Source organism: Aedes aegypti, chromosome 3, assembly GCF_002204515.2.
Source record: "Aedes aegypti strain LVP_AGWG chromosome 3, AaegL5.0 Primary Assembly, whole genome shotgun sequence".
NCBI classification, from domain to species: domain Eukaryota; kingdom Metazoa; phylum Arthropoda; class Insecta; order Diptera; family Culicidae; genus Aedes; species Aedes aegypti.
Window position 1 is genome coordinate 62842327 of NC_035109.1, and position 22314 is coordinate 62864640.

A 22314-nucleotide genomic window follows, 5' to 3' on the forward strand; every position below is an offset into this window, starting at 1 on the left:
GATAGCTGGTGGTCAACGTGGTTCGGACGTGTTAATGGTAGCGAAATGGTGCTAGGTGGTGAAAAAATTCAAAGTGGTGGAAGTATTTGTGTATCTTGGAACACTAGTGACGTGCAATAATAATGTTATCCGCGAGGTGAGAAGACGTATTACAGCTGCGAGTCGAGCTTTCTACGGGCTCCGTAATCAGCTGAAGTCCCGTAGCCTGCAAACGAAAACAAAACTCGCGTTGTACAAGACACTGATCCTTCTGGTTGTCCTATATGGTCGTGAATCATGGACATTGAAGGATCGGAGAGCTTTCGGAGTGTTTGAACGTAAAGTGTTGCGAACAATACTCGGTGGTAAATTCGAAAACGGCATCCGGCGGAGTCGCACGAATCACGAGTTGTACCAAGTGTATAAAGAGGTGGATATTGGGGGAAACTTAAAAGTAGATGAAGTACCGTGTACCTTTTAATTCCGCTCCTAAATGCTTATCTTTGACAGATACGCTTATTTCGACTACCACTTGCAGTCTTCTTCAGTGTCAGTTACTCGTATCCACTGGAAGAAGACTGCAAGTGGTAGTCGAAATACGCGTATCTGTCAAAGATAAGCATTTAGGAGCGGAAATAAAAGGTACACGGTACTCCATCTACTTTTAAGTTTCTCTATTTGAGATTCTGCTCAGAGGATTCGAACATTCATTAAAGAGGTGGATATTGTCAAGCGCATAAAACACGACAGGCTGCGTTAGGCTGGTCACGTTGCCTGTATGCCGGAAGAACAAGCAAAAATAATATTCAACAGAGACTTCATGGTTGGCCGCGCACACGATGGCTTTTTGCAGTTGAGCAGAACTTAAGGGCACTTAACGTTCAGGGCGACTGGAAGCGATTAGCCCAGGACCGATCCCAGTGGAGAAGAGTCATCCATTCGGCGCAGATTCATCGTAGCGAATTGTAGTCCTTCAAGTATCAAGTAAATATTGTAATGCGAACTTAACGATAACAGCGCCGTTAAGATGTTGCTACTTGTTTTGCCATTTAAAATTATCGTTAATTGTCTCACACAGTTTTACAATCGGACTTAAATGTCTGTAATCTTTGATCATATAGTATTTTCTTTTACACCTGTCCGCAGAATAACACAAAAAATCGGTTTAGAAACTTCTAGAAGACTCTTTTAAGATTTCCTAGAAAAATCCAATAATGAATATCATTAAAAACTCTGTAATAAATCATTGGGGATTTTTTAAGCATAGCTTGAAAAATCGTTTAAGGAATTCCTGGGAATATTTGTGGAGAAATTTTTAGAGGGAGTAATGGAGGGGTCCCAGAAAGCATTTCAAAAGAAATCTCTGGAGTAAACATTAATGTGCAGAAACAATCCGGAAGCTATTCCTCGGAGAATTTGATAAGAGATTACTGCAGACCATGTGGAAGTTTCGTAAAAGTCTCTGGAGCCTGAGAGAGATGTTTTATCAAAACAGTCAGCAAGAAGGGTCCCGCATATTGGTCATTTACCCTGAACAATCACTCAACCTCTTTTTATGTAAAACAAATTATATCGACTCACCTGCCTGGCCCGGTACGTCCGTAATTGCGATTATGCTGCTGGTAGTTGTTATTCTGGTGATAACTGCCTCCGTTGCCGTACGATGATTGTTGATGGTGATGATGATGCTGCGGCTGTTGCTGTTGCTGGTGGTGATGCGAAGAATGATTGTGCTGTTGCTGATGGTGGTGTTGATGATTTTGCGAATAACAATAAGCCATTCCGTTGTCGTTTGCATTGCTGCCAACTGCTCCGGATCCAGCACCACTTCCACCACCACCACCCCCTACCATGTGATCCGACACGGGATAATTCGGATATATTGGCTCACCTGCACTACCAGTCTGTAGCAACAAGTCATCGCAGTTGTAGATATTCGAATAATGCCTCTGCATTTGATGAAATGGTTGTTGCTGCTGGTGCTGTTGTTGGTGTTGCTGGTGGATCAAATGTTGCTGTTGTTGGTGCAGCTGTTGATTGAAATTGTTGTAGTTAAAATGTGGATTGCCACGTAAAAGCGCGGAAGCAGCTGTTGATGATGCAGCATTTGTAGTCTGACTAGTTCCGGTAGTGGTGAACATTCGCATGCCAACGGAGTGTAAAAAGTCCAAACTGTAATGCGGAGGAGTGGTTGGTTGCATTTGTTGGCCATTGTGTTGCTGCTGTTGGTGGCTTTGTCCCGGTAAGTTTGAATGATTGGAATGATGATGAGAAATGTGATGAAGAGGCTGTTGCTGTGGCCCAATCATCGTGCCTCTAAGTTTTCCTTGCAGCAGCGTCATCGGATCCAATGGGGTCCCAGACAGAGGATTTACATTAGGAAGCAACACCTTGCCAGCATTTGACGCTCGCGTGTTGGCGCCAGAGTTATGCCTCGAATGATTCGTTGGGGAACTCGTTAGCACTGCCGGAGATGACGTAGACATTACAGGAGGTGTCAACGATGAACGTGTAATAGATGATGCTGAAGACGGTAACGAAGCAACAACCGTGGACGACGACGAAGACGATGATGGAATGACAGATCCAGAGGATGATGAATGTGATGGCGAAATGACCGCTGCCGGATGACGATGATTCGCACTGAAGCCTCCACTTCCGTTCAGCAGCTTGAATAGAAGAGGAGAGGGAACACATGGATGTACGATTAGATTTCTTCGTGAGCGCCGAAAGCGTTTTTCTTGCTTGTGGTCCATTTCTTGGAGCAATGATGGAGGATGTTGAAGCGATAAAACAACACAAACAAAAAACTACGATGCGACCCAGAAGAGGTCTTTGCGTGTTCTTCCCTGCTGCAGACAATAGCCTGACATTTTATCCTTCAAACCCCTTGACACAAACTTGCAAAAGCATCTATCACATGACAAAAAAGGTTGCTTTGATTGGATCAACTAAAACCTAACGGATCACATTCCCTCCCAAGGAAACAATCACCCCACAGTTATGGATCAATTAGGTATATAAGATAATAATTCAGTACATACCTTTCTGTCGACTTTGCCTTGAACTGCGGAATGGCCATTAGTGTTGCTTATCGCCAGTACCGGTTGCACTGCAGGTGCGTTCAGAATCGGTTTTCCTTCATTGCTGGCATTGACACGATTACCAGCTTCTTCCTTTTTCTTCACATTCTGGGCAATGGCCACACTTGCGGTTGACGGTTCCTTGGAAGGAACTATCGTCGCTACTGTCAAACGCTTCTTGCCCTTCGATAAGCCATTGTCATTAATATTATCGCTTATGCTAGAACTGCTACTACTGCTAATACTACAACTACTACTGCTAGTATTGCTGCTAACGCTACTCGACATGCTGCCAGACGTTGTAATACTGCTGGCGCTGCTGCTTCTTTCACTGTTAGCTTTGCTGGCCTCATTGCTGCTGTTGCTGCTGCTTCCAATCCCTTGAGCAGCAGACTGTTTATCGTTTTTTCCCCGATCTTCCTGTGATACGGTTTGCCCACTCGGAACAATCTTCACGTCCCATGACCTCAGACTGTTGAAAACATTCTGCTGTTCTCGCCGCTTCCGATTGGGCGAATTGAGCCGATGGCTTTTCCTTCGATTGGTGCTATTCAATGTTGAAATCACCGATGATCCATTCATATGGGACTGAACTGTCTTTATCAGACTAGATGACACTACTGTTGGTGTCATGACGGCTGCTACTACCGGAGGAGCCTTATTGCTGAGTTTCTTGATGCCGTTGACTTGCTCACCTGGCCCATTCTGGAGGCTTGCTGGAACTATGTTTTCTGCATTTTGGCGATCCTTTGTCACTTTTCCGCCACCATTGACTACCAATGCATTGGACTTGCTTGCAATCGGTCCAATTGGCGTTTGTACCATAGCTGGCGGATGCATTTTCTTCGCAGACATTAAGCTTATTCTCGAGCTTTAACAACTTTAAGAGTCGCCAGTTTGCGGATCTATTCTATTTAAGCAATTACCGAAATGGTTCAGCTTCTTAGTTATAATAATAGGAAGATGGGAGGAAGGTAGGGGCGAATAAATAGAACTAAATAAATAAATAAATATTTCTTTTAAAATAATAACTACAACAGCATCCGTTGTCGACACGTGCTCGCACAACAAGCGTGTATGCGGAGGAAGGCAGTTTTGACTTTGGATTTACTTGGCGACGTATTGAACGCCGTACTTGTTTTCGACTTTCCTTTCAGCTATCAAAAGCGCTATTGCTTCTGCTGATGAAATAAGATGTACACAACCAACTCCGTTCAATAGCCAAGGACGTTCGATGAGCGACGCTCGCTGCTTCCGAATAACCCTCGGATTAAGACGATTGGTGTTCACAACTGGTGGCTGGTAATGTTACACTATGGTAACCGTACGCTGTGGAACGAACCATTCCAATGGAAGCTTCGCATTCCTTGCCTGGAAATAGAAAAAAGAAATGACAAAAAGTCAGACAATTTGAGATCAAAGCTAAAAACTAGAGATGGTCGGGTCTCGTGTTTTAAGACCCGAAGCCCGACGAATTCTTTTTTTTTCGGAATCGGGCTCGGGTTGGATTTAAAGGCTACAAAATGGCACAGATGGTGTCAAAGATAAACAATTGCTGCAACTGGGTCCCCCTAGCCGACATAGTTTCTAAATTGATGAGCTGGCAGCGGTTTGGGTAAGGAGGAAGATTGGTAGGATCAATCCACGGTAGGTGACGCAATGCAAAACGCACAAATTTCTTCTGAACTCTTTCAATGCTCAACGTTTGCGTCACATGATATGGTGATCACACGGGAGCTGCGTAGGTACTTTAGTATGCTCCGGACTAGTGCACAAAATAAGGATTTCAGCGCGTAGATGTCGGTGTCGTCTAACAAACCCCAACGCTGGCCAAGCCTTAGCAATGATAATGCGATGTGTTCGTTTGAATCTGTTTTTTGAGTCAATTGTAACTCCGAGATCGCAGATTGATTGAACGCGTTCAATTACGGCAGATATTGCGGTATATTTATGCACGTATTGGTTATTGCGGCGAGTGAAAGATATCACCTTGCATTTGTTGCTATTGATTCGTATTCCGTTGTCACTGCATTACACATGCATGGCTATGTAGTCCACATCAGAGCGAATCTCCCGATATAGGAACTTTAGATCATCTGCGAAGGATTGATTGCAAGACGAGAGCAGCTAATACAGATCGTTCACGAACATTATGAACATTAGCGGGTCGAGGACGCTTCATTGCGGTATTCCCGATTAACAACATGAGAGCTTTTCTTTGCATCAGAATTAATGGATTTATCATCCTTTTCAAACTCAGGTTTTGTTCGGGTGCCTCTGTCTTTTGTTCGGATTTGGGTTTGAACAGCGAAAACTATTCGGGATCGGGTCGTATCCAGATTTGCTTTTAAATTATTGTCTCGGGTTCAGGTCGGGTCCGGATTTGAAAAAAAATATTAAGTCGGATTCGGATTTGCAAAATATTAAACCCGACCATCTCAACTAAAAACAACAAGTCGCCATAAGTAAGGAATGAAATCTAACCATCGATTTCCTTACACACTTAAATTATTTCACCGTAAAACGTTTCGCCGAGAACCCAACAGCTCAGAATTCGGTAATTTTCAATGCCGAATCTCGGTACTTTAGTCGAGATCTCGGCTCTCACCGGTCGGTGGCGAATTTGACGATTGTCTGCTCTGGACGTAATAGCCAGCACTACCATTGCTGAGAATAGTTAATTCTGCAACAAGTTTGCAAAATGATGATTTTTTCAGCGCGAGTCGTACAAGCAAGCCTCGTTGGATAAATACGACAAGAACTGAAAAAACGAGTTGCATACAACATTGTTTGCAATTACAAAAATGCCATTACAGTTGGATTATTTCTATCTTGGAGAATATGCATATTAGACAAAACCCACATGGACATTCATGCGTAATTTCTCAATCAGGTAGGCTGTGGGATGACTGTCACAAATTTTCACACTTCCATTGCTTATTCAATGTTCAAAGAAAGATCAGGTAAGACGCCGTATACAGTTTACAGCCATATTATTAGTCATTCGTGTGCTGAATTGTCTGTAAATACAGTAGGAGCATAAACCTAAGAATGCCAATGTCGCTGCTGTTCGTGTTACCAACATCTAGTTTGCCACGAACAGACAGCGTGAGTACCGAGCCTTAAAGTGTCAAAATAATTTTAAAAACCAAAACAACGACATGGTATTAAACAAATAATGAAAACCTATAATTTAAGGTACTAATAATTAAAATCAGTTTGGTGACAACAGCGCTACTAACGTTCTACTATTAATATTTCTATTGTAAATACGTATACACGAATCGCCCCATAAAGCTCCTGTCTGTTTTGTAGTGAACATACATATTCTATTGCCTCCTCTACGCCCTATTTCAACTCAGAATCCCTCACAGTCAACTAGCTTCTGACTCTGCATACGAAATTACGATTCGAATTTTCATCATTTTTGGCTAGTTCAACCCGTTTAGTTTACAGTTCATCGATGTTTTGGCGATACTTCCATTCGCTCTCAGGTTCCGCTTCATAATAGCCTAAAATCTCTAAATTGGGCTGAATGGATCATCAAAATAACCAAGACGGCCGCTATGGAAAGCATAGACAGGCTTGATAATACTCCTTAACATCATTAGAGTTCGGTGAAATACTCTAGAGCAGCGTGCTGCCTTTACCTCTTTGCGAGGGAGCGAAAAATGCTAAGCAGAGAGGCAACGAAAAATGAGCCAGGAATATGCAGCACAAAACACAACAGAATAAAATTCCATCAAAAAAGAGTGCTCTCACAACTCCCCGAGGAGTGTTTTGGTCGAGCGGCAGACTCAAGAGTTCTTGTGAAGTGTGAGTAAAGGTGAGCATCGCAACAAAAGAGAGAGAGAGTACCTGAAAAAAATCCTTGCATTTTTCATGAAAAAATCCTCTAATTCCGTCAATACTTAACCCTCTAATACCCAAATTTTTATTTTCGATCTAAATATCATTTTTAGTTATCTAAAATCGTTCTAAACAAGTTTTGGGCAATGATTTATTTTTATTCGTAAATCTATGGATTTCGGTTTTTGATTTTTATAATTTTTATTTTTGAACATCCCTACCCTTTTCCATTTTTTCTTGAAGCCTCTTCTAATTACTGATTTTTGGCAATAATGAAAATTAAAATTTTAACGGTAATTTTAAAAATATTAAATTTTTTATATTTTTCTGGGAATATTTTTATTTTCCGTGTATTTAACGGAAAAACAGGTTTGTAATTATTTAAATACCACCAAGCTCTTCTTTTGTGATAGGTTGATCGTAGAAAAATAAAATTGGTACGATTTTTTATACATCACACGTTAAATGAACCCATTTAGGTTGTATAAGAATACAATTTTTCAAACAATTTTCAAAAATACTAAAAAGTTTCAAAAATCATAAAAAAATGTTCCTATATGTGTGTTATGAGTCAAGGTTTTAGCTAAAAATAAAATCATTTTGATTTTCGAGCTACGAAAAAATACACCAAATTCCAAAGTGTACCCCTTCTAAAGGCGGGGTTGGGTATTAGAGGGTTAATAAAACAGCTTTATGGTACGGAATCCAGCTATTCAGCATGACCAAGCTGAGGGTCGTGGGTTCGAATCCCACCGGTCGAGGATCTTTTCGTAAAGGAAATTTTCTCGACTTCCCTGGGCATAGAGTATCGTCGTAGCTGCCACAATATACACATGCAAAAATGGTCATTGGCATAGTAAGCTCTCAGTTAATAACTGTGGAAGTGCTCATAAGAACACTAAGCTGAGAAGCAGGCTCTGTCCCAGTGGGGACGTAACGCCAGAAAGAAGAAGAATGGTACGGAATCCGGCCACATAGCTCTAATTTTGTTCCCTATTTGGTTGTCTGCAGTCATGGTATGATCGTAGGCTTCAATATCCGAAAACGAATCCATTGCACTGTATTGCGTGCAACACCGAACCTTTTTTGTTAAATGGCTGTCTAAGAGATGCTTGATTTTGTGAATCAATGGTCCTGACTTTGATCCACAGCTGACGGTGCACAGTAACTGCCCTACGCTTCCTTTGTGGCTTTCGATCCGTCGAAATAGTTTCTTCATACTTATTCAGTACAAGCCACACAGTATTGCTTGGAAAACCAAACACTTTTGCAATTTCTATTCCTGATCAAGGGCTTTCCAAATTTTTGAGCGCACTTATTTCTCTTCTCTCTTCTTCCATGTTTAATTTCTCAGAAGTGCGTTCGAACTACGCTGCGAAAAAATTCATATGATGTTATTAGGATCGGTGACCCAGTAGTAGTGTGTGTCCCAATAATAGTGGTAGCGCAGTTTTAAGGGTGTTATAGGCAATTTTTATTTTTATATGTATTTTTCTAACATGGTTCTTGTTCAAATAATAGGAATGTGCATAATAAAATGTAAATTAGTTAAGAAATAGTAGAACACAATTAAAAACCTTAACTTTTTTGCTCCTTTGTACCAGTAATAGTGGGCCGTTCCTGTAATAGTGAGTTTCAATGGGAAATCAATGTAAACCACTATTATAGGAACAGAGGTTAGCAAATACCACTATTACTAGAACATGTTCCAGTAATGGAGGAAATAATTTTTTGAAAGTTTCAGTGATATGATCATTCTAAGATTATTTTTTACGTGAAATAGCTTTCGAATGACGTATTCAGATACCGTTGCTTCCGTTATTTTTTGGCGGATTTTCATCCCTCAACCCGTTACTATTGCCTCTATCACTGGTACAGACGCCCTATTGTGATAGAGCCCACTTATATTCTACACTCAAAATAATCCAAACGTCATTGCTACGTGAAAAATCACGTAGATCATTCCAAATTCATTTTACCTCCACTTTACCTGACCAAGATAAAGATCACTAAGCCATTCATAACCACCAAACAGTGACTCGGTAATTGTTACTGTGGTTACCTATCGCATTTACGTGAAATTCACGTAGATGCCTAAGTTCATTTTGACATCTGCATATTATACATACAATCGGTATTGAACTCAAATCCTAAGATGGCGCCCGCTTAATTTTTGAAGAACTTCAGAAGCTGCTGAACTTTAAACCCTGTGTAAGATAAATATGCTTTGAATACCGAAAAATCCCTGCATTACTTCATATTTTATACCTGATTTATAACCTCTATGAATTATAGCACGCGAAGTCTACAACAAGACAGACCAAACTCACAAAAATTGGGAAACAGGATTCATAATGCTCAGATTGAATATAATAATATCACAATCTTTTAAGTTTGTTTATATTTTCCAATTGAGAATTAGTTTTCTTCCAAAGCCTATTCGAAATAAGGTTGGTCTTCATTACAGTTAAATTTAATGCAAAACCATCTAGATCCCATTGAAACGCTTCGTAAAGGCTACCGAAAAATCCACGTAGCTCTTACGTGTAGCGCCGGTGGAATAGACGAAGTTCATAAGTTCATGCGTTCATTTTGGGCTACCAATGATTCACGTAAGAGCTACGTGGAAAGTGCGATGAAAAAAAAACCACGTATGTTTTCATTTTCATTTTTCATTTTGCAGCGTTTGGTGGGGCAATGAGAGCGCAAGTCAGTCCAAAGCCGGGGTAAGGGATAGGTAATGGCCGTAATAGTCTATGCGGACCACTTGAACACCATCGGAAAGGATAAGAAGGGTTGGGGTAGGGTATAGGGAATGGAGAAGACTTGACACAGTAATGCGATTAATGCTGCAAAATGTAAATGTGCTAAAAGCAATTTAATTTGAGTTTTGAAGTTTGATTTGACTTATTAAAATTCCAAATAGATCGGCCATTGTACAAGTAAGAAAGAATATGCTGATCGCTTTCTAGAAATTTTATAAACAACAAAATAATAACAATATGAGAGTGATGCTAAGGGCTGCTGATGGCACAATGCGACGCTTTAGGAGATTTTGATACTGAATGAACATTACTATACAGAGCGCAATTTAATCGATGGTGATAACTTTACAAACTTTATCTGTTTTTACACTGATTGACGATGCTGATTTATATAAAAATATTTAAAAAATATTTGATATTAGTTCATTTGTTTATGTGATCTAGATGTTAATAATGGAAAAATTTTACATACCCTTGATGAAATACTTCCCTGACCAGAAATATTATATTTTGAGCGCCCTTTTCGAAGCTATTCTATCCAGGTATCCATGTACTGCTTTCAATCCTGAAATTATTCTTATTGTGCATGCTCATGCATTATATTAGTGATGCTCATAATCATGCAACAGATAAGAAGGAGAGAAAAAGAGAATATAGGAACAGTGATTAGTAATGAGTTAATTATGTAGTTTTGTTAGAATTATAAACAATTAAACAGCAGTAATGAATAACTTATAAAATTACTTTGCAGCATAGCTGAGCCTTTCGGAACGTAAGACCGATGTATAAAAATAATTTGTTTCGAAATTGTCCGCGTGGTCTTCTAGTGCCCCTATTAGATCAGAATCAGTCATAGACATACATATCGAATGCTCGCCATGACCCTATGACCAACATTTGTATATGTATAGACTTAGCTGATGTGGCTTTTCTAATAGGTAGTTCTTTCACTCATTGATTGTCTTCAAAACCTTGTCAAGTATAGAAAATTGATTTTATTTCATTTATTACTACATTAAAGCTACATTGTACTTATTAAGTATTAGGTATTATTTTATGTTTTTATCACTATTGATATTATCAAGGCCAGAATTCCCAGTGAGTGAAGAATTTTATAGTACTAGAACACCATAGAAGATCGCTTAACATTACCTAATCATGGAACGGCTTTTTGCTCTATTATTTTAGGTAGATGCTATTGATCTCCCTTTGCTCCTATCCGCAACCCGGTGCACGCGCCCTGTTGGTTTTCGAAAACCTCGTAGAAGATTACAAACCGTCAATGGCATTCCCAATTACTACCCCACATTGCACATTCAAGGGTCTGATTGTGCTCCTAACCCACCCTCAGTCTGTAATCTTCTCGCCAGTTTGAAATTATATTTTCCCGAAATGAAAGTAATTTTGATGAGTGATAGCGTAGTGCAGCCCAACTGCATAGTACAGTAGTTTAACCAGAATCTTTAGGTCAGAAGATAAAATCTAAATTTTGTAATAAAAAGGTTGCCATTGCTTTGAAATTTACCCAACATCTAATCAAAACTACTAACAACAGCGATCAAACGTTTGGATTATTTTGAGTGTGAAAGCTTCTAAACTCGACCACTAGAGTCGTTGTAAGAACCAAACATATTTGTTCCAATTCTAAGTGGGCCACATCTTAAGTATAGAGTAAAGAGAACAAAATAAATGATTCTGATCTACTTTCATCATTTCATTTATTTAGTTAACATCTACACACTGAATCAACAATTTATTCTCTCGTTGATTATTCGTTGCTTGATTTTTTTACGGCTGGCTTGCAGGGCCTGACACCAACCCCCTAGATTTCCGGAGGACCATTCCCCTTAAATGTTCGGAGGACCATAGTGCGCAGTTTAGCTTAGAGTCCTTCTCTGGCACTCGGACGATGATCAGCCGCCCCTGACATGGGGAACAGACGCTGTTGTGAGCCGCTCCTAACATGGAGTATAGACGCTCAAGGTTTGCAGAAGCAAAAGCAAACCCCCCCTTCCCTGTCAGCATACGACCAAAGTTCCCACCGGGGGTTGGTTACCCGATCTTCCCTAAGGTTACTCGTACCCCGGCCAGTACCGCGAGGAGGTAGGGATAGGCAAGGCTGGTAGCAAAAAGTGGTACCGAAAAAAGTTATTTTAGTGACCACATTTGAGAAATAAGTGACTAAAAAGTGACTTTCAGTTCTCAAAAAAGTGACTAAAAAGTGACTTTCGGTTCTCGAAAAAGTTACTAGAAGTGATTTGACAATCAAACCGTAATCAGTTTTATTTCAATTCTAATATGCTGTTTTTCGATCAATATCCAATATTATAGGGATTATGCAATATGATCATCTGCAGGTAGTAAGTCTAGTTGAGTACCATATTTGTAAAATTTTATTGTACCTCCAAAATTTCAAGATAGGGTACAGAGCTACTTGGGCACTTTCATGATTCGTTTTGGCATGGGGGTTTATCTCAGCCGAATTGTCTGAAACTTTGCAATAAAAAGCGTTTTAGTACGACGCATATTGTGGCCAAATATGAGATCTGTAACTTTCAAAAACATATTGCCGAAGTGAATCAAAATTGCCAAGAATAGGATCCGGCTCCCTATTGCCTACAATTTTTTCAAGCAGAAAAGTTAACATTTATTAAATATTTTTCAATCTTTCAAAAATGTTGTGTCTTTTATATTACTAAAGTATTTTATTTTGTAAATTTGAATAATATTTGGAACATTTGTATTTTTTTGTCATTTCACATTTACTTCGAGTTTGAATGGCTCTAACACTTCTATCTAATAAGGTCAATATTTTATGTAACTAGATCAAAATCACCGAAAATGTTATACTTGGACATTAATCAATATTTCAAATGAAAAATTATGATAGAAGATTGAAATATTGACCATGATTGAAATACTTTTTACACCGCGTCCTTCAAACACCGCCTAAGGAAGAACAAATGGTTGATATAAGCCTGAGTGACATTGAAATTTTCCATCAGTAAGTTTAATGGGAGGTGCTTTTGACCGAATGGACATTTAGCATAAAGACGATAGGCTTAATAGGCTGTTCTTTTGAGTTATGCTGTCAAAGTAGTTAATAGCACTAAGCTTCTAATATTGCAATCAAAATTACTTGAACACTTCCATATTTCACTTGACATTGGGGGTTATAGTTGGTCGAATATAACTCTGTGGGTTTCAAAAACCTCCTGCCGAAGTGAATCAAAAAAGCCAAAAAGAAGATCTAACAACTAACATTTCTTTGAAGAAAGCATGCATGATTCAATTAAACGATAAATTCGCGATAAATGAATCGTCGAAAAACACGAGGTCTTTTTAACGTCGTTTTTTGGAATAACGCGGTTTTTTTACACGGACGACCAACATGAAAAAAACCATAGGGTATCCGGCAATTTTTGAAGGTTTGACTTGCAAATAAAGTCTGGCCTAAGAAGTATGATAAGTTTTGATTCTCAAAAAGAACATTAAACAATTAAATACCTATACATATTATAGATTTTGTAATATTTTAAGTAGCAAATGTGCTTTATACCATGATGGTTTGGTTAATAAAACGAATTTCGAAGACAAAGAGAATAATTAGGATGAATATTCTCAAACGTAATGTTCGACAATGGAAGATACTGCCCATAAATGCATGTCAGTCCCATGTTTACTTGATTTCTTATTCACATGGGGCAATTATACGTTTATGGGCAGGATAAACATCTAATTATCCACCACAAGGTAAGAACATTTCTTATAAATGAGATTTCACGAGATAGGGAGCCGTATTCTTTTCTTGGCAATTTTGATTTACTTAGGGCCGATTTCTTCACCTTCGCTTAAGCCGTAAACCACGTTACCCATATGATTAAACTAGGTTTAAAGCCTAAGGTGAAGAAATCGGCCTTTAGGCAGTGGAATTTTTTGAATGCTACTGAGCTTATATTTGGCTACATTATGCGTCGTATTGACGTGCTTCTTATTGAAAAGTCTCAGACAATTCGACCGAGAAAACCCACCACCCCCCCCCCTGGCAATGTGAATCATGAAAGTGCCCAAGTAGCTCTGCACCCTATCCAAAATAGGGAATACTAAACATTTGAACCTTTAGTTTAATAACAATGAAGTTACACCATACTAATAATAGCTTAGATACTATTACAAATTATGTGGCACTCTATGAAAGATTAACCACTTTTTTTCTATCTTTATTAACGAGATTTTTAGCCCTGGGCTAGTTCAGGATTCTAGATAGGATTCGATCCCAGTTCCTCGGCGTGAGAGAGATTAACCTTTTTTCCAAGCTTTTTTCACGTGAAAACCATGAATCAATATTTTGATAATGACATGAAGTTGTTCTGACCTAACTTAAAACTTATCCTTAATTAAAAAAGGCCGATTCATTATTTTCTCCAGAAAATTTAACTCAAAATAGTTAAAAAAAGTGACTTTTTGACGAAAAAAGTGACTTTAGTTGAAATGGCTTCAAAAAAGAGACTTTAAAGTGACTGACCTTAAAAAAGTGACCAAGTCACTAAAAAGTGACTCGCTACCAGCCTTGCCGGGATAGGAGTTGCTGGGCAAGAGGCTAAGGACCGCACAAAGGGGTCTATTTTATTCCTTCAGGTACGCGAGGTACCAATGGTACGCCATGCCCAGCCATTTACCAACCCCGGATCTACTTCTCCGTAAGGAATGAAGAGGATGAAATTATCCTGGTCTATTTCTGGAAAACAAAGAACGTGGGGATGTTGTAGCATTCGGACCTTTTTAAAAGATGACAGGAGGAATAAAACGTATCATCCCGTCCGTTTCTTGAAAAACACGATGTAGTGGTCGTTTGGTAGACAACGTGGCTCTCAATCAGAAGCTTCGTGGATCGAATCCTGTGGGATATGCAAAGGAAACAAAACGTTTCAGTCTGCTATACACTCAGGCAAATGGACAATAAACATAGGAACCCCTTATGAAAATTCGCCACAAGAAATCGGATTGAAATTCATAAATTTGCCTTATGAAACCAGAATTTGAAAACAAAAAAGTTTTTGCGGCAACCTGGAATCGAACCAAGAACCTTGCGATCGATAGGTCCGAGCGTACACCACGCGCCTATCGACGCCTTGATGAGGAGTGATGCTAAAACGAAACATAAAGCGTTCGTATTGCAATAATCGTTCCACCTTCCATAAGGCAAAATGTATGAAATTCGATAGTCCAGTTCGCTGCGTGTAGGAAAGACCCGTCTAAGTCTATTTCAGTCTACTATGAGATGAGCTTGAGCTTGAGCTTGATCGGCCGCCCGTGGTTGCTACTCCAGTATCGCCAGATCAGCTGCACTTACACAAGGAACCAACCGAATGACTGCTTGGGACTAACAGACACCCTCAGTATATAAGTGCTGGAGATCTTATTCAGCAAAAATGCTGTGTATACAGTTTGTTTGATCACAGTTTTCTATCTGTTCGTTATCTGTGGACGATGGATTTTGATTGAATTGGATTGAATCCTACGAAAATTGAGAGAATCTCTCACATATCGCTTTCTGTAACTACAGTCGCCTCTCCACATCTCGATATCGAAGGGACCATCGAGATAGGGAGAGATCGAGACAAAGAACATATTTTTGATGAATACTAGATTGAAAAACACTTCGTTGTCACGAAAGAAATACACAAACAGACGTCATTTTGCGCTCCGAATTTGTTTTGAATCCCAGATCTTTGGTCTAGAGCCTTCGATATTGGTCATATCGATATAGGGAGAGAAAATTCAGAACAAAAAATCAACAGAAGCACATCGAGACATGGAGATATCGAGATATGGAGAGTGAAAATGTATGCAGACTGAAGGGACTTATGAAGCCATCGACATAGGGAGAGATATCGAGATGTAGAACATCGAGATGTGGAGAGTCGACTGTAGTTTTTACATGGGAAATGTGAATGAAACATATATATTATTAGAGATAGCAGTGCATGATAAAACCCGTCTAAACAAACTCCAAACCTGGGGGCACTATTGCTATAGGAAATTCGGGGATTGTTTATCGTGCCAGTAAAGTAACACATCTATCCCCAACGGTAAACGGCCTCGTGGCCGTGCGATTTGTGTCGTCAGGCATTTAAGCGCATCGTGTCATGGGGTGTGGGTTCGATTCCCGCTTCAGCCATTGAAACTTTTCGTCAGAAATGTTTCTAGGCTGTGCCACTTGCATGCTTGTTCGTTGTTTAGTGTTAAGTTACAGTCTGTGCAGCTAAATGGCTGAAGACGGTGTCCGTGTCTTTTTTATTTTTTTTTTCAAACAAGCGAGAAAAATGGATTTTATCATGGCTCTCTCTATTTATCAGACTTGTTACAACTTGCGATACATTGCCGATCGTCGACCGCAACAGATGGGAGGTTTTTCTTCGCTTGCTTTGATCGAGCTTCAAAATCAAATGAGAGCGAATTCTGCAACGCCTGATCTTGTTCGCAATTATCGATCGCACATCAGTGCAGCACCTACATCAATTGATCCACATCACACATCTATCACTCTTTGATCCAATACGCTTGTGTTAGGCTTCACGATACCTCTCCCCTCCCTGAACTCTAACTCAGAATACCGTGTAAGGCAAGATATGCCATCGAATCGGCAAAGGCTGCCTCAATCTTTGTAATCTGTTGTTAGTTACGTAAATCTATTGTAAGTACAATCTATGTTGAGAATAAACCGTGTCTATGAAACTGTATAGCCTTAATAGTTAAGTGTTTTTTCAATAAACTTTGTCGCAAATGCTCTGTATCTAGTGTTATCATAATAATTTGACGATAAAAGAAGGCTGGCTTTATACCTATATGACAAAAGTTGTTCGTTGATCTCCCTGGGTGATCCATTTCAGCTGACTAAACTGCTGTTCAACAATGTTACTTGAGTAGAACCAGAGGACTGACACGGCTGTCATCCTTCATACATTTCGGCTCTTCCTCACATCGTTTTTGGTACTTCGCGTTTTGGTACCCACTTTCTGGTCGGTTTGCCATAACTTGCTCTGGATTTTCGAGTACACGGCTCATGTGCTGCTAGTTAGAGTTTCTGACAATTAAATATATTGCGTTGAATGGTCATATTTCATGACGCTTTTCCACTTTTTAACATTTTGATGAATGTTTTACGCATAGTGAGGTATCATTGATGTCTTCTACACAAAAAATCATATGTTTTGTGAGTCCCTAAAGAATCAAAACAAAGACACAGGACGCCATGTTGAATCAATGTTGGGTAGCTAATTATTGGCTCATTTCACCTCCCTGAGTAGAACGGTTCAAAATTTAAAAAAGTTAAAAAATCTGATCTTTGGTATCTTTTTTACCATCCTTACCATAAACTCACTGACTAGACTCGACTGAAGACGGCCTTACAGTTGAGGTTGAAATACGCGTATCTGTCAAAGGATACAAACTCTAGTGGAATTAAATGGTATAGTACTAAATTCGGTTTTTCATTTACTTACAGGTACTCCACTAAACAGCAATCATTAACAACATCTTCCATTCATTAAGGTTTGAAGAATAAGTTTTCACTATGAAATGGTACGTTTAAAATGTCTCCATATAAACCTACATTGTCTTTAGGCCACCTTCAAATCCCCACCTAGAAAGCTGAAAATTTCATAGAGCACTATTTTTATGGTATGGAAAATTTCATAGAGCACTATTTTTATGGTAATGATGGTAAGGAAGATATGGGAGATTTGTGTTTCCAAACATTAAATTTCGAATTGCTCTAGTAGTACCAAGGAAAACTCAACTTCATTTGATAGCCGAGAAAATTTGAAAAAAATACTATCAGGAGTTAAAGGAAACTTTACCCACAGACCGCTTTACCATTGAGATACATAAAAATTAAAGTACCGTAAACCGGGGGCAAATTGATCACTTTTTTACAACTTTTTGTTGTGCTATCCTTCAGAATACAAATATTGTCAAAAAAATTTCGGCAAAATCAGTACTGTCAGTTTATGTAATCGACTTTTCATTAAATAATATTTAAGATAACATAAAATTAGTTTAAATATCGAAAAATTAATATGACAAACTGGGGCGAAATTGATCATTATATAACAAAGCAGGTTAAAGAATAAAATTATTGTTTTCTATCTACTAAATGTGGGCTTCCTGGATCTGAAAATGATGTCAAAATTCTTACAACTCAAGTATTTCATCATTTTTCCGCAAAATTAAGATTTGAAAATCTGCCTAATAAGCCTAAATGTAGGCAATTTCGCTTGAAATAAGCACAGTATTTGAGAATAAACGGTTTTGTGAGCAAAAAACGATACCCGCTATGCTGTATGATATCAAAAATGAGTTCAGTAGTTCTTACTTAAGCTTACACAACATTTTAAACACTCAAAGTTGACATGTAGGCAAAGCACCAGTGAATTGTTTAGCACCGACATTTCCAACTGCATTGCTTACACCATCAAAAACTGTGAATATTTCTATGCAAAACTGTCCATAGTTAAAATTAAATAGTTAAAAATTATCATTAGACATCTATAAACTAGAAAACATGGCATATCTGTGGTGCCAAAGAAACCTTCAGCATCATTGGGAGGAAATGTTTTTTGGTTCCGACCTGATCAAATTCGCCCCAGTGATCAATTTGACCCCGGATTACGGTACTTCATTCGAATCTGTATATTTTCTCGGTTTTCCTCGTCAAGGTCATCTCATACACAGAGGATGAATTATTGCAATCCCAGCGTCTGCATTCCAAAAACAACCTTGATCTATAAACCATCTGAAAATCCAGATGCACATCTAGCAAACATCCATCGTCTGGAACTGTCCCAATCCCAATCCTAGATAGGTTAGGGCACTCCTTACGCGAGACGGAATGGGGAATAAAGAAACGATAAACACTGCCAGCCAAACACCTTGGCACTCGCGCACGACAAGAGACTCATCGCTGAAAAATGCACCACCTCTCCGCCGAAACCCCGAGACGAGACTCCGTGCTAATTGGCCATGTTTGGTGCTGTGGATTTTAGTTTTTTTTCCTCTCACAAAGTAATGTCGAATAAGAGTCGAAAGTAAAAACTCCTATTACACAATACGTGATAATAAGGGCGATACCGAACCAAACTCAGCTCGATCTTTTCGGATCGACACTTTTTCACTCACGGGCCTTACTCCTTTTGCAACAATGGCCATCACTTTTTTTCGACAATAATAAATTTTCAACAATGTCCTTTTAAAGGCACAATATAGGCACAAATACACTCAAGCACTCGACGGGAAAAAATGTCTTCCGTTCTAGGGCCGGGTCATTTTTTTTTTGTGCCATTTTCGTACCATTTCGCACACGCTTACCTCGATTTTAGTTCGCTTTTCTTTTCAGTCAGTCCGCTTCTTCAATCGCACAAAATTCGCACTTTTCCCATTATCCTCTCGGATGCCGAAAATGTGTGCCTTCTAGTTTCTAGCAAAGATTGGCCACCAGCGCCCTCTCTATCTTCACCAGGATCTTCACACTGGAACTTTTATCCGATCCAATCCGATGAAAATCCACCGTGCGCTAGCCGGAGCACTTTCGAGGCGGAACTTCGCGTTCTATACTCTTCTTTATCTCCGGAAAATTAGCTCCGAAAACGCACCGCACCGATCGAAAATCCACTAAACTGAAAAAATCACTTCTTTTTCACAGTAAAATGCCTCGCGCTCTCCGTTCCTCCTTCCTTTCGCTTCTGGCTGCTGCGACTCGACTCGATGCATAGAATTTCTTCTTTTATTGTTTTCTGGTTGCGTACCAACACTCTCATCAATGAAAATCCGAAAAATCCTCTCACGGTGCGAGTTGCAAGTTCAACGCAAATCTCTCTCCTTTTGGCTTTGTTTTTGTCGTGTTTGCCGCTTCTTCTGCCTGCTTCTGGTCGATCTTTCAGAACCTTTTCAGTTTAGCCAGTGTTGTCGGAACTGTGGGAGTAAAAGGAATAAAGTATTATAAATTTCAATAGTACAGTCGACATTCCACATCTCGATGTGGAGAGGCGACTGTAGTTTATTATTTAATTCTATTTTAATTTTTAGACAAAGGCTGGTTCATCTCTGTATGAGTAGAGGGTATTAGTTAACCCCCCTGGGCAGTAATACGAGTATATTATGTAATTTTTTGTTTGCAATTTCTCATCGTAATTCCTGTACTGAAGTATGCAGTGCGGGAATAGTCATTACACAACTGAAACCAGTGCTGTAATAATTCATTACGCAACGCTTTCTCATTACGCAACTGTTTTAAGTTGCGTAATGCATCATTACACAATTTTTCAGAAATTGTAAAATAATGGTGAATGCATTCTGATATAATTTCTGATACCCTCAAGTGGTCTTCTATGTAAAAAAAAGTTGTACGTAACTCGTTGCAGAACTCGGCAAGCCTCGTAGGGTAAATTTACGACTCGTGCTGTGAAAAACATCATTCTGCAACTTGTTCCGTAAACTTTGTAATTTCGTAGAAGACCACTTGAGGGTAAGAAACTATATCGGAATGCATTCACCATTATTTTACAATTTCTGAAAAAATGTTGTGCTACGTTCTTTACGCAACTCGAAAACAGTTGCGTAATGGAAAAGCGTTGCGTAATGAATCAGTACAGCATTATCATTACAGCGTAATGACTATTCCCGCACAACCTGGAATCGAACCAAGGACCTTGCGATCGATAGACCCGCGCGTACACCACGCGCCTATTTACGTCTTGATATGTATTGATGCTAACACGATACATCAAGCGTTCGTATTGCAATAACCGTTCCACCTTTCATAAGGCAAAATGTATGCATTTCGATAGTCTAGTTCACAGCGTGTACTGTTTATATTCGCATAGTTGACGCTTAATATTACCTAAATGCATTTTTCATTGATATGCAAAATGTCGAAAATGGCCACACGCAAACAAATTTTGTTGTATAATCTACCGAATCCATGGTATAATTAAGAACTGCACCAACGATTTTCAACCGACTACAAAAATCTGTTAAGTTTACGATAATCTGGTGGAAATCACTGATCAGTGCAGTAAATTTGACTATGTCCATAGTAGCATGCACTACAAAGCATTGTATTTCAATCCGTGACACCCACCGTACAACACAGTGTGGTCAAAAGTATGATGCTAAACTTCTCAAATCAAGAATGTTTCTAGTCAAAACTACTACAACTCTGGTTAAATCAACAGAAGAAATTTTCTTCTGTAGTGATGTTTACTATGTTTTGGTAGAGTTAACAGATTAATGTAGTCGGTTGAAAATCGTTGGTGCAGTTCTTAATTTTACCATGGATTCAGTAGTTTCTACAATAAAATTCATTTCAGTGCACTTTTGAAGTGGTGTTTGTTGAAATTTGTGAATGAACCCTAATCAAACTAACAATAATTTAATTATTGTTAAATATTTACCTGTACTATTTTTTTATACGCAACAGCGCAATATTACCGGCAACACTGCATATCACCGAGCTTTGAAGAGGAGCCTGCCGTCTTTCGATGAAAATGAAGCTGATAAAAAAACGCAACTTGCACAACTTATTCAAACTTTTTTCACTGCACTTAACCCGCAATTTGATAGTTCCAGTTATGCAAAACGATTGCAATTCACTTCGCAATGGGTGCTTCGCACCGGTTTTGAAACGAATCGATACACTTCCAAATTAAAATCTGAGATTTTTCCTTCCAAATCGGAATTCTATCCGCACGCAATCAGGCTTCACCGATGAAACTGCATCCATGTGAGTGTGGTTGGGAAAGAAGAATAAATTGACGGACAGAAGTGAAAGAGAAACGTCAAAAAGGCGCTCTCGCGAACCGTGTTGCCATCATTGAGCAAAATTTGGCTGCGTCTTTGTATGCACGGAAACCAATGAGAATGTAAGTCTGTACACTTTTTTCAAATGGGCGAAATTGGCATCGACGCCAAAATGAGAATCCATCGAATGATATATTGTGCATTCAGATTATCTTTAGACCGAAGTTCATAAGAGAAATGATCGCCAACAAAAGTTCACCGAAATTCAACGCCGAAGTGCTACGCCGACAAAGGTAATCCTTATGCGCCGGCGAAGTACTAAATTAGAATGCCGACGTCGAACTTAGCCGAAGTTTTGACTGCCGAACTTGTAATTGTCACTCGAATTGTCAATATTCCAACAGATAATCAATTCTCTATTTCTCGAAAACTTATTCAAACATTCAAAATTCAGAAAAGTGAACAAACTTACTTTATCGATCCTATGTGTTTCGCAGACAAAATTCTACGCGTTCCGCTCTAAACCAACTCGATTTTTCACTTTTAAGCCTGATTCGCTGCTGACAAGTAATTTCTCGGCCTATCTTGATGCATGGGAAATTTCTGCAAGGATTCGCTCAAGAATGCGCTTTTTTCTGATCGCAGTACGCAGTTGAAAAAAAATGTCAGTTCAAATGGGAGTCGCTGTAGAAAATTTCTGCAAGGAATCGACGAGAAATTTCTTTAGCAATTCCTTTTCAGTAGCAAACTGGGCTTTAATTTCGAATTTACAAAACAGCGTTAGTAAGATTTTCAACTTTCCCAACCTAATCGCCACTTTCACCGCTCCGTTGTATGGA

General features: G+C 39.2%; 1 protein-coding gene across 2 annotated transcripts in view; it reads right to left on the reverse strand.

The window, feature by feature from the left end:
• LOC5567685 (poly(A) RNA polymerase gld-2 homolog B) overlaps positions 1-21471 on the reverse strand; it is a 32787-nt gene extending 11316 nt beyond the window's left edge. The window contains exons 1-4 of one of the 2 annotated variants that reach the window (XM_021852962.1): positions 21167-21471; positions 19046-19648; positions 3024-4433; positions 1561-2648 (exon numbers count right to left, since the gene is read on the reverse strand). In XM_021852962.1, the coding sequence (XP_021708654.1) occupies positions 1561-2648; positions 3024-3917 (1982 nt within the window). In that variant the 5' untranslated portion in view covers positions 3918-4433; positions 19046-19648; positions 21167-21471. Of the gene's footprint in view, positions 1-1560; positions 2649-3023; positions 4434-19045; positions 19649-21129 lie in introns of both variants that reach the window. The other variant, XM_021852961.1, reaches the window with a different exon arrangement.
• Positions 21472-22314: the final 843 nt, after the last annotated feature.